The 15,321-nt window shown below is 46.4% G+C and overlaps 1 protein-coding gene across 2 annotated transcripts in view; it reads right to left on the minus strand.

Annotated features, from left to right (window-relative positions):
- Nucleotides 1–575: 575 nt before the first annotated feature.
- HMX2 (H6 family homeobox 2) overlaps nucleotides 576–15,321 on the minus strand; it is a gene marked incomplete at its 5' end in the record, with an annotated part of 32,039 nt that continues 17,293 nt past the window's right edge. Inside the window, 2 exons of one of the 2 annotated variants that reach the window (XM_083741487.1) lie at nucleotides 576–1,597; nucleotides 2,843–3,259. In XM_083741487.1, coding sequence (XP_083597613.1) covers nucleotides 1,053–1,597; nucleotides 2,843–3,134 — 837 coding nt within the window. In that variant the 3' untranslated portion in view covers nucleotides 576–1,052. Of the gene's footprint in view, nucleotides 1,598–2,842; nucleotides 3,260–15,321 lie in introns of those variants that run through there. The other variant, XM_083741486.1, reaches the window with a different exon arrangement.

The following is a 15,321-nucleotide window of genomic DNA, read 5'->3' on the forward strand; positions in this document are numbered from 1 at the left end:
TTAAATATCCTTAAATGACAATGGCGAACTTAAATAGTCTGAAAGAAGTTTAAAACTTCCTGCATGTCTTTCTCCTGACTTTAATCCTGATCCTAACCGCAGGAGGAAGTAAGCCCCACTCAGTATGACTATAAACAACGTGGAATGGCAGCGTTGTCAGTATGGCGAATATGTCAATATTTCAGCTTTATTTTGATCAATGCTCCCCGTCTATTCTTGGATTTATTTCGCTGTGACATTTGCCACAGTATTTGGACAGGAGCGCAGCTGGAGATGAATCGAGGTTTCCTGCGACCTCAACGAGAGAGAAGCCCCCATCGTTGCACGGATGAAACTTTCCTCTTTTTTCAAACTTCCAGCGAGAGGAGCCCAGAGGACAGAAAGCACCCAACTTTTCACACCTAAAACCCAAATACATGTATTTTATTTTATTTTTAGGGGCGGGGAGGTACGCCAACTGAAATACACAAGCAATCTGATCCAAGTTACCAACAATGTTTAAAATGCTTTATTTTCTTTTAAAAATATGTACAGATCTGAAATACACTATTTTTTTTATTATTATTTCCCGCAGATATAATTAATACTCAGGGCAAAAAGGAACTGTGGGGGCGGGCGAGAGGAAACTGGAAAATGGCTGGCCATTCCAGCTTTTATCCTACCTGCGCGCACACGCAGACAGAGCCGCGCGGTTCTTTCTAAAGGTGAGTTGATGTGTTGGGTTTCCTGTTCTGCTCGAGGTCGGAAAGTCACTTTGTTATTATGTCAGAAAAGGACAGACTAAAGAAAATGGGTTGTGGAGGGGGCTCGAGGGAGAGAGGGCTGGAAGTGACACACTCTCTAGGGCAGTCTAGAAAACAAGCAGAACAAAACTAACCCAGAGAGGATTCCCATAAATAAAATGGTCGGGGTTTTTTTCCCTTAAAAAAAAAATCATAATAATGAATACACATGGTGTATTTCTTAACAATGCAAGAAGCACATTTCTCCTTTCCTATGAATAACAGGCGGGCGAGTGAAGAAAAGGTCGTGGGTGGAGACGCTGCGCCAGTTCAATAGTCGATCTTGTTGTAGAGATTATAAAGAGGTAAGGCCGACAAATTGCTGCCTGGGTAGTATAAGGGAGCCGGGAAGGCGATGGATCTGGGAACCGGCACTCTGAGGAGGGAATTGTCTCTGAAAACCAGGGGCATGCCCACGAGAGTCTGGGCTGAGGCGTGGGCCATGTTGGCCGCCTCCAGTTCCGCCGAGAGTTGCCGTTTCCATTTGTTCCTGCGGTTCTGAAACCAGGTTTTCACCTGGGTCTCTGTCAGCTGCAAGCTGGAGGCCAGGCAGGCGCGCTCCGAGCTGCTCAGGTAGCGCTTCATGTCGAAGGTGGACTCCAGCTGGTAGACCTGGCTCCGCGAGAAAACCGTGCGCGTCTTCTTCTTGGCCGAGCTCGCCTGCCGCTCCGCGCCGTCCCGCTGCCGCTCCGACGAAGCCGGCGAGCCCGGCCCGAAGTGCTTCTCTTTCTCTTCCTTGAAGTCCGGCTGGGACGGAGAAAGGAAAGGCGGCGTCCGGTCGGAACTGATCGCCGAGCCGTTCCCCTTCGGGTTGCCTTGGAGGGAAAAATTTAAAAAAGGAAGGGGGGGTGGAGATGCCTTTCGGATCAGATTGGCATGGCCATGTGTCCCTCCCCACAAACACACACAGACACCACAACCCACAGACACCAATATACGAATCCCACCTAACACTAAACCCAGGGATTCGATTGCTGCTTGTTCCAGAGCTCCAATTCTTCCATAACTTCCTAAGAAAATATTTATCATCGTCATCATTCTATAAACGAGTTGCAACTGGAATTTATGAAGTCCTTTCAAGGTCAGGCAAAAACTTTAATGCACCTCGCAGGGGAGCAGCCCTCCTTCGCTGCGCTCACGAGTAAGTCTGTTTCCAAATGCAGCTCCTGTTCATTCTCGGTTATAATTTTAAAAGCGCAACCTCATACTCGCCACTTCAAAACTAAGCTCCGCTGAGTTTAATGGGATTTACTCCCAGGTAAGTTATTCTATTAAGGAGTGCATCTTAAAGCTGCCACCGTATCCATACTTTCTTTTTTTTGGGGGGGGGGGGGTTCTGTAAGCGCCACCGAATTCAATCTGAATTCTTGGTCAACGCGGTGCAAGGGCGTGCCCGTGTTTTCAAATACGAACCCTTTTCCTGCAGAATCGAGAGAACTTGACTTTTTATATCTTAACATTTCATAAATTATGTATTCGGGAATCTTGCGAAAAACCTCCGGCTTCTCTTGCCTATTTGTTGGGGTGAGTGCGCGGGGGGGGGGGAGATCACCGTTATCCATCATAATAAAGAAGTGATCTCCCCAAAGACTGGACGGAAAAGGCATGATAAGATAATAACATGTCTCTTAAAAACGAAAGGGTCCCTTAATCTGTATGACATCCGAATTTAGCACGCACAAAAGGAAACAAATACAGATTTTAAAAACAACCAAAACAAATAGCATTGAGAGAGCTTGAAAACTGCACCCTATACATTCGCAGAAAAGCTCAAACCGCTGTTTGCCGGGCTTCCCACAACCTATTCCATCCCTGATGTCATCTAGGTTAATTTCGCCCCCTAAAAGCCCGGCGATCAGAAAGACTGCTGTTCAAATAAAAGAGTGGTTACTTGCAAAGCTGTATTTTTCAACACACACACAACAAGCTGCATTCTTCCTAATAACACGGTCCGCCAATATAATAAGATGCACCTACATATCATCCTTGCTAATTAAGAAGTAAAGGAGGGTTTGAATGTTTTTTTCCTTTCTCTCCCCCCCCCCCGGTCCAGTACTTACTGAGACACGTGAAACTGATGGGTTGGTGGTGTTTGTGGCACGTTTCTTTAGGACCATGCGAGTCGGGGCAGAAGCAAGCGGGGTGTTTCCAGCTCTCATCCGGCTCCTCTTCTTCGGAGGATATGGAGAGGCTCCTCTTCCTGCTCGGCCAAGCGGAGGCGGAGGCTGCCTGCTTGGAGCTGGGCTCCCTGCCTCCTTCCGAGGTGCCGCTGCCTAGGATGGACTGGATGGTGAAACTGGAGAGCGGAGGTGCTGCGGGACAACACTTGCTCGGGTCTTCTTTGTTGCTCATCCTGGGCTCATAAGAAACAAGAGAACAGCTCTCGCTTTAGAGGCGCGCTGGGGACAGGGGGTCTCGTCGGAGGATGCGGGGGCTGCCTGGGGGGCTTGGCTACCTCGCCTGCCTTTGGGGGGACCAGTTTGGGGGGGTGTTTTTGGAGTGCCTTGGCAGGTTTTCCCTGAGCTTGCCGAGCCTGAATGCATGCTCCTTTCTCTCTCAGATCTCTATTGATCTCCAGGCGGCGGGGTGGCGTGGCTTCATTTGCATGGAGGTTACATCCGCCTCGGCCAATCACAGGCAGCCAGGCCGCCCCGGAAAGTTTCAAAATTCTAGAACGCTGTCAGCCGCCGACTTTGCAGGGCCACCGAAACCGACGTGATCGGATTGCCCCTTCTCGTCCAAACAGACAAAAAGGAAGCGGACCAGATTATTATTATTATTATTATTATTATTATTATTATTATTATTAAACCCACGATCTAGTCGGGGCTAAAAGTCCGCAGAGGTTTGATGTATGTCCCAATCCACCCTTCCAGGGCTGGCCCTTAGCATTTATAACCCTTTAGGGTGAATCGAAGTTGCCTCAGTTTGTTGCCTTAAATAACGAAATGAGACTTTGGGATGATCACACCGTTTAGCAATCTGATATGGGCGTTTGATTCGCGCCAACATTTTGCCAAGGTGTTATGTAGCTGACATTGCCTGTATAAAATAAGTCCTGAGATCGGGTTCTGAAGCACACTTGAATAATCTGACAGGGTTGACTTTCAGAGCAAACGGGTCCTAAACTATTCCCAGTGGTTCAGGAAGTGGCTAAGCAACTCTGCCTTAGACGTCTCCTCTCCTACCAAAGGCAGAGACGGAAGGGGGAAAGACGACATTCCTAGTATATGGCTAATTGGGCTAGTACACAATATGTGTTTCCTAAAACAAAGTATTCTCCTCATGCAGCAGTCCTCAGAGCTTATATATATATATATATATATATATATATATATATATATATATATATATATATATATATATATTCCATGCACATACGCCCGCTGCACTTGTGTATTTGTGTTCTCCATTCATTTCCAGTCTGGCTCTGCAAGCATTTGGGGCTCAGGCGGAAGGCTAAGAGGCTTGGCATTAAACAGCTTATGGAAAGAGATCTGGTATTTAAACCAGAAGGGCAGCATTCTAGCAACGGATCCTTGGCGCTTTCATTATCTTCACTTTTTATCCCCCGCACAGCCCCCGAAATATCTTGTCTAGCAATGTCAATCGGAGAAGAAGAAGGGGGGGGAGACACCCATTCATGGATGAAAGCCAATGTTTTCGCTTTGCTGTTTAAACCCTCAGCCCAACGGGACGGTCACTCATCTGCATCCCTTGGGAGAAGGGCGGGGTGGGGTGGGCAGGAGGGTGGGGTGGGGGGGACAGCCGGAGCCCCTGCTTTTCCACGGATGGGAGATTGCAGGCGAAATGAAAAGACTGCGCGCATTCAAGTTGTCTGGCGCCAAGCTGCCCAGGCAAGGAGCGCGCAGCAAAGCGGGCGGGGGGGGGGAGAGACCACTTGCAGTACAACCTGAGAAATGCCTTCCCGTTCCCAAACTCATGCAGGTACATCCCTAATCTTCCCCATGGGGTGTAATCCATCCTGATGGCGCAGGGTATATATAGATATATACGACGTATGTAACAATATGCAATTATTTAGGCTTTCTGAGAGGATTGACATAAATGCCTTCCAATGATTGTAATACAATCGCCCCGCTTCCTCTGGGCTTGTACAGCTTTGATCGCACTCAGAAAGTGGGTGGAGGGGTGGGGGAGGGGGAGGGAGAGAATCGTTCTCTCCAAAAGTTTTCAGAAACTTTCCTTTGGAGGGGGGCGGGCTGAGGGGTAAAAACGAAACGAGAGTCGTCCGCTGTTTGCTGGGACAGCCATCCAATCGCATTGGGAAGGCGCGTGAAGGCAGGTGTCTTAATGAAAAGAGCACCTCCATAATGCAACATTTGCCTGTTTTAATGATTTACGCAAGACGCCGCCGTGGAGCAAGAGCCGGTTGTCTGCTTCCCCTGCTTTATCTGCGTGAGATTCACCAGCTCAGGAGGAAGAAGCGAGCAAAAGCGATGTCAATGTTGCCAGTAGTTGAAAGGGCCATTTATATTTTCGGTGAAGCAGATCCAAAGCGGTTGGTTGGTTGGTTCCCGAATGCCTCAGCCACCGTGGACATCTTCGAACCGCTTATTCCTCAAGTTCCCTATTTGGGGATTGTCAAACATAGTGTGAAAACAGCGCTGCCGTTCCTTTGGAAAAGTGGGTCCTGCAACAAAGTGTTGCAAATGTATTCTCACCTCCGAAGGGCAAGTGCTTCTGTTCAGAGTGCCAGCCAGCCAGCCGAGCCCTTCACCAGGAGGCCGTTTCAGTTCTCCCCATCTGTACCCATTTGCGCGCGCGCGTGCGTCTTTTCCTCCGTTTGCATCTGACTCAACATTTCGCGACTCCGGAACATGTTGAGACTTGTAGTTTTGAACGGGGTACATCTTGCTGGGGGGGGGGGGCGCGGGGTTGAAGAAAAAACTATCTCCCGCAAGGCTGCCCCGGTTCCCCGAGCATGAGGGCACGTCTCTCATTCTCAGTGTCCACTGTTGGCCCCTTTTGCCCTCGCCACCCGCGTTTGCTCTTAGAGGGAGTTTTGCTATTCTTTTGGAACGTACCAGGACAGAGTGAGAAGGAAGGAAGATTATTGAGTTTGGTGTGGAACGTGATTTATAGTAGCCACGGATTCAGTTCAGCAGGATTCAACAGCATCACCTGCAACAGCGAAGCGGGGCAAATTTCGATCTGTTGAATTTTGAAACCGTGCTGCGTAACAGAATGGGTTTTACAACGAGTAAATAATGAGCGCACGAACAGTTACTATTCACCACATGAAGTCCCCAAAGTTGGGGGGGGGGAACGATATTCCCTTTCAAACAGGTTTACTGGCTTGCACGCTGGGTAGGAAAGCGGAAGGTCTGGGTTCAAATCCCTCTCCGCATAAGCTTTGCATATTGGAAGCGATGACCAAGTTTTTTCAGTGCTCATTGTCTAAATAAGCGGTATTGGGGGTTATGGGCACACTCCAGACTGTGGAAATCCTTGCTATCAATTCAAGTTGTGTGTGGGTTATTTATGATCACAGAGTGACGATAGGTCACTCTTCACATGCTCAAAGGCACTGTTTCAAGACTAGGCACTGTCAACAGATTTTGGGGATAATCTCAACATTTTACATTCATAAGTACTGCAGAAGGTATATATTTATGGTTTATGTGCAATGTTAGATAGAATTACATTCAGGATGGTTTTACCCCCTCCGACTCCTAACGTTGCTCTGGGGTAGGATATCCTCCCACATTTCTCAATGGGTCATTGTTTGCGTTGGTGACTGGTGCGGTTATGATCCTGACATGTCTGACATATTCTGCTCCAGCCCTTTGGAGGCTCCATCTTCGGGACAAGCTTAGCCATGTCTACTCAGAAGTAAATCCCACTGAACTTGAATGGGGCTTACTCCCAGGGGGCTAGGATCGGCAATCATCTCTAGACTCGGATCTGTGCCAGGGCTCAGTTCTGAAAAGGTGACGCAGCAACGAATGCAAGGCGCCTCTGAGCTTGTGCAGTACGCCTTTTGCGTCGCAAGCTCGGGCTTAGCTGGGATCCGAGGAAATGGAGAAGGGATCCCAGAGCGGAATTCGATTTCCAGCAGGACTGACTCCCACTCCACCGCTGCTGCCACTTCTGCTCTTACAAGATGAGTCCTGGAACAATGGACGCTGACAGTGCGTCAATCCGCCGAGGTTCAAGACTAGGCTTCCTTCATACTGTCCACCCCTCTTCCACCCAGGCCCAGAAAGGGAGAGAGCAGAGCCCTGGAAGCGTTTTTTGTGTGGCGTGGGAGATGAGACCTGAGAGTCAACGTCTTCCCCTCTCCTTCGGTCCTCTTTCACGTCTGGGTTCCCCCTCTTCCCCCCGATGGGCTTTCTTAATGGGCTGATTATCCCCTTCCTCTCTCCCCCCCAAAAATACATAATGAGAGATAAAAGCAAGATTCCGATCAATACAGACAAATGTCAAGACGTTTCCAAATGACATTTTCATTAACTCCCAGCCCCCGTGTTAGGCCTCGGCATATTGAATCAAGTGCTTATAAAATAATTAGGGATAGCGAGATGACGAGCGAGCCGCGGCACGATCATTCACTCCCCTTAACTACTTTGGATAGACTCATTAAGGGGCTAATTGATTAGGGAAAGTGGCCCGGCTCCTCCCCTCCTCGTGCGGGGCAGGTGCTGTCCTGGTTTACCGCATTAACCTTTTCAGTGCTTTTCAACAGGCTCCAGACACATTACAAATGGTCAGCTTTAATCATGATGTCAGCTCATTAACCCGGAAAGACCCCGCACTGAAACACAATGTAAGGGATCGTCCTTCACTCAGCCGGCCCAGGCTGCTCCCTCCAAAGCCTGCCCGGAGAGAAGGGGCCGGGAAGAGAGAGAGAAAGGAGAGAGAGAGAAAGCCGCTTCTCTCCAGCTCCTTTGCAGAACGAGCCTCCCGGTTCTGTGACATCACACTATCTTAGGCCATCGATCCGGAATAATTTACCAACCTGCATGCCTTATCCTCTGTCACTAAACGCGCGTTAGGTAGACAGATGCGTAAAGTGGGAGACCTTTCTATGGACAACAGCCATTCTCTGGATTAAAGGTTGCCACGTTGTACACACACACTCTCACAGACACACACACCTATAAAGCTGTATGATAGGTAGGAGTTTTACAGGTGAAGCTCCCACCTACTTAATGTGCCTGCAACCCTAAACCAGGATTGCTCAGCAGTAAGACCCATTGAATACAGTAGGACTTTATTCTGAGTAAACATGCATAGGCTTTGTGCTGTACATTTCAGCCTCCCCTGCTGCTCTTAAAGGCATAGAAACCCAGCCAGGGGAAAAAAACTGGCAAGTCTTCGCTGGCTTATAAATATAACTGGGTGGATAGCAGGATGTGCTCTAATTGTGAGTTTCCCAATGTGAGGGAGGACTAAAGTGTACTTGGGCACATCTACCACTAACCCTCCTGTTCCAGAACCAGATTTGATAAGCAGCAAATAATTAAAAGGTCTGAATAGTCAATAATCACCCACTGGGCTTTTTGTTAGCAGTCACCTATACAGATTAGAATCTCCACTGGATTTAAGGAGCAGAGGGATATGCCATTATTTACCTTGCCTGCAAGCAAAGACAGAAATAGGACCTGGAAGACTAGTGGCACCTAACAGGACTAGTTCAGTAGTAACTCAAGGGCCTTAAGGAAGAAATAAGTGATCTGGGGCATGTGTATCCCTTGTCTTGAGGCTGCAGATGGAATATCCCTTTCTAGCCAAAACTGGTGCAAAAACTGAGTTGTCAACCTTAAACCAAAAGAGATTCTACCAGCTGCTCTTGTCCCTCTGCCCTGAGACAGATTGTTATCCTGCACAGATTGTTAATAGCTATGAGCTCAGATTTTTCTTTGAAAATGTGCTAGGATGATTCTGCTCTCTTAGTAGCATGTTTGGATGCTGAAGTTCTCTATGCAATCCTGTGCAGACCTACATGAGAGTAAATCCCACTGAACACTGAATTCAAGGTACTGATGTTGACTTATAAAGACCATAATGACTTTGTGTCCAAAGACTTAAAAGAGTGTGTCTCCATGCTAACTGGGGCCCTCAGCTCTGCAAGAGAAGATTTTCTCATGGCATTGCTGATGAGTGTTCTCCTGGTGGCTGGAGTTGGGGCCCTCTTCGTGGTGGTCCATGTTTGTGGAACTCCCTTCCCTTAGAAGTGTGTCAATCATCCTCATTGTGAAGTGCTTGCCATCAGTTTAAGACACATTGATTTATTCCACCAGGCATTTGAGGCAGGTGGATATTTGTACTGGGGCACATGTACTCATGGTTACTGCTGTACTGGTATGATGAGTTACAAATTTAGGTCCCAAAACATGTGTCCTTGAAGTCTGATAATGTCTCTTGCTTGCATAGATAGAGGCTAATTAGGTGTGAAAATGTGTAGAATCCAGCCAACTCATTGTTCCATCTACTTTGCCTCTGGACCCACTTACTCCTAGACTGTGGTCCTCAGGCTGAAAGAGTTTCCCTACCTGTGTTCTACATGTTTTAACAAATGTATCTTTAATCATGCTTTGAACCCATTTACTTGAGAAACAAGTTAGATTGACAAACCCATAATTTTCTAGGGTGGGTATTTGTCCAACATATTTTGCAATAAAGACTAATGTAGATAACTAACTATCCTGCCTTGCAATCTCCCTGTACTTCTTTAGTGACCCTTTCATGCCTTTGTCATATAATGGTCCTACCTTATCTGGTTTCCTATTACTCATGTAAAAAAGAAAAAAAAAGCTCATTTGTAAGCAGCAGTATCCATTACACTTATTCCATCAGTGCAAGGATTTATATTTGCAAAACAGAACTTCCTCCCACTCACATGCCCCACACACTCCCCAAATCTGCTCCAGAGGATTAGGAGAACCTCGAAAAACAGAATAAGGGAGCATGCAGGAGAGGGAAAAAAAATCCCAGTGTGCAAGCATGAATCCTTGCACTGACGGAACAAGTTCCTTTGCACAGCACTGGCTATAACTCATTATGTTTGGCGACATCCATCTCATTTTTTGTTCTGCAGGCTCTCTGTTTATGTGTGTACAGTAAGGCCACAACATTCACAGGGGTTACAATTTGGGGGTGACGCCTAAAACCATAACTGTGTATAGTCAAAAGACACTTGAGGCAGTGGAATTTGGAATCACCAAAATCCTTCTCTCTGGATGCCCACCCCCTTTTTACTTTAAAACAAAAAACAAAAAAACCAAGTGTGTAAAGCTGAAGGTGCACAAGTTAAATGAGTGTAAGTAGTAGGCTTACTACATTATCTTATTACTGAGAGTTTGTGCTCCTTCCAATTCTTCTCATCTGGGAAAAAATTCCCTTTTTTAAAAAAGAAAACCTTCTTGCCTCTCATCGCTTCCATGCCCCTCCTTATTAACAGCACTGACATCCTAATGATCTTAGGTTGCCATCCTATGCACATTTATCTGGGAGTAAGTCCTATTGATGTCCCAGGGGTTGAGAACACATGTATAGGATTGCACTTTTAGTCTGTGCTATACATTGTGCCTGAGCTTCTGTTTTAGTGGTTTTAAATAACCTTCAAGCTTCCTGAAGGGATTTGACCCTGCTGACCCTCCCTTTCAAATTCCTTTTAATGAATCCCCTCATTTCCTCTTTTGAAATAAAATGTGACTGTGTTGGACTTTGTGGGCAAGTTTCCACTCCTGTATATGATGCATTTAATAGCACTGTGGTCACTGTTCCCAAATGGCTTGACAATACTTCCATCAAATCCTGGAAACCACTCAAGATTCACTTCTTTCTTCATCATAACCCAGTTATTCATTTCCCTAGTTAATGTGAGGGTAGATGAAATCACTCATTAGTACAATTTTTCCCCCACCTCCGGTTGCTTCTTGGTTTCTTCCTCAATTTTCAAGATAACCCTTAGAGTGGATAACCCCTTATTACACATTCGGGCCTAGTATTTTCCCAGCCAACATGGTTCTCTGGTGGGGGTGAAAGTTCCTCAAGATTATTTCTAGCTTGTTAAGAGTCTATGCTAGGTTCAAGAACCTATTTGGGCTTGTGAGCACATCTGCAAACTGGAGACATTGTCTTGGGCTATACACACACTTGCAAACACACAGCAAACAAGCACCCACCACACCCAACCCTGATTGACTACAACAGAATACTTGTTTTAAGCCTATTTTCAGCAGGGGAAGGGGACTGTCAGCAGCCTAGAAGGCCACTGTGGGTGCACATGTACCCACAGGCATAACATTGTGGATTCTTGCTCTAGCCCCTATTTGAACTATAAGGAAACAGCACCTCCAATATGTTCTTCCCTTCCATAGGAGCCAATTCCTAAGGGTCAAGGCTGAGCCCTCATAAAAGCTGATGGGCGTTGCCATTCAAATAGTGTCCATACACCATGTCATGAGATCGATTATGCAGGGCAGGGCTTACTGCCCCCCCCATATTTTATTCAAGTTGAACCCTTGTTTCTTTCTATATATACCTCATCAGCATACAATGATATCCCACTGATTTCCAGTTCTGTGCCATTTTTCTGATATGTGCATGTTCTGTTGGGAGGAGTCATTATTCAATAGTAAAGCGCATACTCGCTCTACAACGCAGAACACTATCCGATTCAATCCCCAGAGTTCCCAGTTCCAGAATTTCTGAGAAAAGGAAAGACCTTCTCCTGAAGCCATAGAAAGCTATCCTATGAGAAAAGTCCTCAGTTCCAGACTGCCTTTGACCTCTGCTGCCTCGGAGGAAAAGTTGGCACCTCTGAAAATTGAGGGGGTGAGGTGTATTTTCATAGTTCAGTGATACAGACCATAATCAGCACATAGGAAGTCTCAGGGTCACTTCATGCCCTATCCCAACCAAGATTATTCTGTTCAGGGCCAGCCTACCATTAGGCTTCAGACAGTTGGTTTTCAATGTCATGAAAGGGCAGCAAATTGTTAATTATGTATTATTGGTATGTTTACTGCCAGGGAACAGGAGAGATGTGTCTGGGGTTTTCTGTCTGAGAGGCTGTAACAAACTTTATCTTCTGATATAGATCAACAGTGTCTTCTGATCAGACCACTCCTCTGGTCTGCAACAGACAGATTTCCTGTCTTTTATTTCCCAATAAGGTTTCCAAGGTTGTTGTTGTTTTTTAATGGGCCAGCTAGTCAGAACTGTCTCTAGCCCTTTTGTAATGTAAGCTCAGGGTCATTAGGGCAGCGGAGCTAGCCTTTAAATAAATTTTTGACAGGCCCAGAGATCACAAAACATCCTCCCTCTGTCAGAGGCAGGCTGCTTCTGGTCTCTACATTTCATAAACAAGGGAAGCTTTGTTTTTATCATTTTGCCCTGCTGATTTAGAACCATGTCTTCCTCAATGAACTCTGCACATGCTCTGAATTACAAGTCTGGGGAAGCACATAAAATTCAAGCTAGCTAAGATTGGCTTTTTGATTTCATTTAAAGTCTCTGTGTGTGATTTGTTGCCTTCCTGTTCCTTTTTTATTCCTGTTTTCCCTTTCCCCCAATAAAAATCTTTTTAAAAATATACTTCAACATTTGGCTTCCTTGGCTTTAAAAGCAATTCTCTGGTATTTCTCACTAGGATCTTCCCCACATGATAGACTGCACAGGGGTTAAGCTACCCCTTATGTTCTAAGGGCATTTCACAAGGTTTTGCTCAGGCCTGTGTGCTTTGGGCTTAGTGGAAATAAATCCAAAGCCCCTCTCTTTATTTTTTCCTGGAGCTGGGCTGAAAAGAAAAGTCCTTGGCAGAAGGCCTCAGAAGCTTCCTAAACAGCTAAACAGACCAGACTTTTCCTACTGGTGGCCCCCTTTTATATAAGGTCTCCCCCCATACATACGCTGCCTTAAGTCAGGTTGAATGTCCTGACACATTCAAGCCCTTAGGGTATGTTAAAAGGGTTCAGCCTAACTGGTAGAAGTCTATCAATATTTATTTTTTTGGGGGGTGGGGAACAACCCTTATTTCAAAGCAGGGTCCACCAGAATGGCGCCCTGTTTCTTGGTGCAGCCTCCTCCAGCCAGTGCTGCATGGAATTCTGCCTACTTCCTCCTCCTTGGTCCCATAACACCTTTAGATTTCAAAAGGGACGTATTTTTCTGTGACATTATGCCCCTCCATCTTCTTGGCAGCCACCCAAATCTCCTGTTTGTCAATAGATTTGCATCTAGCTTACCAGCCACCAGGCTGGTTTGCAGAAGCTAATCCAGGAATTTCTTTTCTGGTACAGTTCTGCAGCTTGTATTTTCCCTCCATATCTCTCTGGTACCCTAGGTCTATGACAATAATAAGCTAGATAGGGTGAGGAACCTTTGGCTAACAGGCCAATCTGCTGGTGAGCAGAGGGCTCAATCCTGCTTGGTGCTGCTAGCGAAGCATGTTCTCTCCACCCTCACCTCAAGGTCAACATTTACAGATGGCGAGACCACCCATGATCAGTCTGGTTGGATGAATGGTTTGACTCAGTGCAAAGCAGTCAGACTCCTGATCCACCTACCTCAGTACTGCCGGCATGGACAGGCAGTGGCGTTCCAGGCAGCAGTCTCTCTGGGCCCTGCTTTGTGATGCTAAGGATTGAACCCAGGACCATTTGTATGCAATGTGTGTGCTCTGTCACTGAGCAGCAAACAACTGGTATTATCTCACCCTGTGCAGGTGTCAGTGGAGTCTCATCCATTCTATTCCACAATCTTGTGGGTGGGGGAGTTGTAGAGTAAGCTGGGGGTGGGCCTAATGTTCTCCCATAGATCTGGAAATGTATAGGGCCCTGTGTTAACAGGCCTCTTGCAGTTTTAAGACTACCCGATTCAGGCTGCAATCCTAGACATATTACAGAGCAATCCCCATGGAATTCAGTGCAATGGTCCATGTACAATTATTGTGGCATGAATTCACACTAGAAATTGTGACAGCAGGGACCCCTTTTGGACCAAGGCAGAACATTTAAATGATATACAGTCATACCTTGGTTGTCGAATGCCCTGGAACTCATACGTTTTGGTTCCCGAACGCTGCAAACCCAGAAGTGACTGTTCCAATTTGCAAACGTTCTTCCGCGGCTTCTGATTCACTGCAGCAGCTTCCTGCAGCCAGTCAGAAGCCGTGATTTGGTTTTCAAATGTTTTGGAAATCAAATGGACTTTTGGACAGATTCCATTCGACTTCCAATATCTAAGTGTCCACTGTTTCTTTGCAGAGGAGGAGGATATGGAGAGAACCAGAACAAGTGGAGGGTCACAACTTTTCTCTTACTGGAGGGGCAACTGTGGCATCAGGAATCAGGGATCCCTTCTGAACCAGACATTTCCCACAATTACAGATGCGAACTGCAAAACAGTGGTGCCTAAGTGTCCACAAGACTTTTGCAAGGGAGGAGGATGGGGAGAAAACCTGAACTTTGACATGCCTTCTTGACCTCCAATTGGCCACACCCCCAATGCTGTCAGACATTACTGCAATCAAACCAGCAGTTCATGTTTGCCAGATAGGCACATGAAAGGGCTGTGAGTCACAGAGCTTTCCTATAAAATTTGCTAGAGAGAACTCTGAGATCACTTCTTTGGTCTGCCTTGGCAGGAAACTGTAACTACTGCCAGGACAACCTCTTCTTTCTTCATCATGCTTCCAAGCTGACCATATGTGTGTGTCTGAGTTCTGCAGTTCAGACACCATTTCTGAGCTAAAATTTTGTACTTTTGTAACTTACATAGTGGTTATAAACCTGTCTTCATTTTGCTACTGGAATCACTGCTTCAGTTACATAGTAAGTAAATGCTACTTTTATTTCTTCACAACACAATGTGTGTGGTTGTTGTTTTTAAAGAAGGGGAAAAGGAAAATCCAGTCTGCCTTAAAGCATCCTGGATTATTGTTTATGCAGTGTTCAAGCTGCAGAGGATGGTACTCTGTTGATCTCATTCACATGAGCAAGGAAAGATAAATAATATATCCTCTCCTAGTGTCTAAATCCACTCCTGCAAATGTGACTTCTTAGTAGCCTCACTAGGTCTATGGGACACCAGCCACCACTGGGACTCCTGTGGATCCAGGAAAGGAAAGGGGCAAACAGCTGCTGGTAGACCCTCCCTGGTAGGGATGTGTTTCTTTACACTAGACTTTCCCATTCAGCTGAAGCTGAGCATAATGACCTAGAACCCATAACTTTTTTAGGCTGTGAGGAACAGCTGCAAGCTCAAGAGACTGCAAGCCTGATATTCACTACTTGCTGGTGCTTGCTTCTGCATAAACCTGGCTCTGACTGTCCTGCAGAAGTCTCTCTTTGCCAGAAGATTAGACCCTTCTCTTAATCCTACCACCCTCCCAGGCACACTTGGTGGGGACGCAGGACATGGCCTTCTTGGTGGCTGCTCCCAGACTTTGGAAGTCCCTTCCTAGAGAAATGGACTGGCTCCCTCCTTGTTGTCCTTCAACTGGTAGGTGAAGACTTTCTCATTCCAACATGCTTTTGGGAACTGACTGCTTCTGATGAAAAGGCCT

This window comes from Podarcis gaigeae (assembly GCF_964106915.1).
Source record: "Podarcis gaigeae genome assembly, chromosome: 5".
In the NCBI taxonomy this organism is placed as follows: domain Eukaryota; kingdom Metazoa; phylum Chordata; class Lepidosauria; order Squamata; family Lacertidae; genus Podarcis; species Podarcis gaigeae.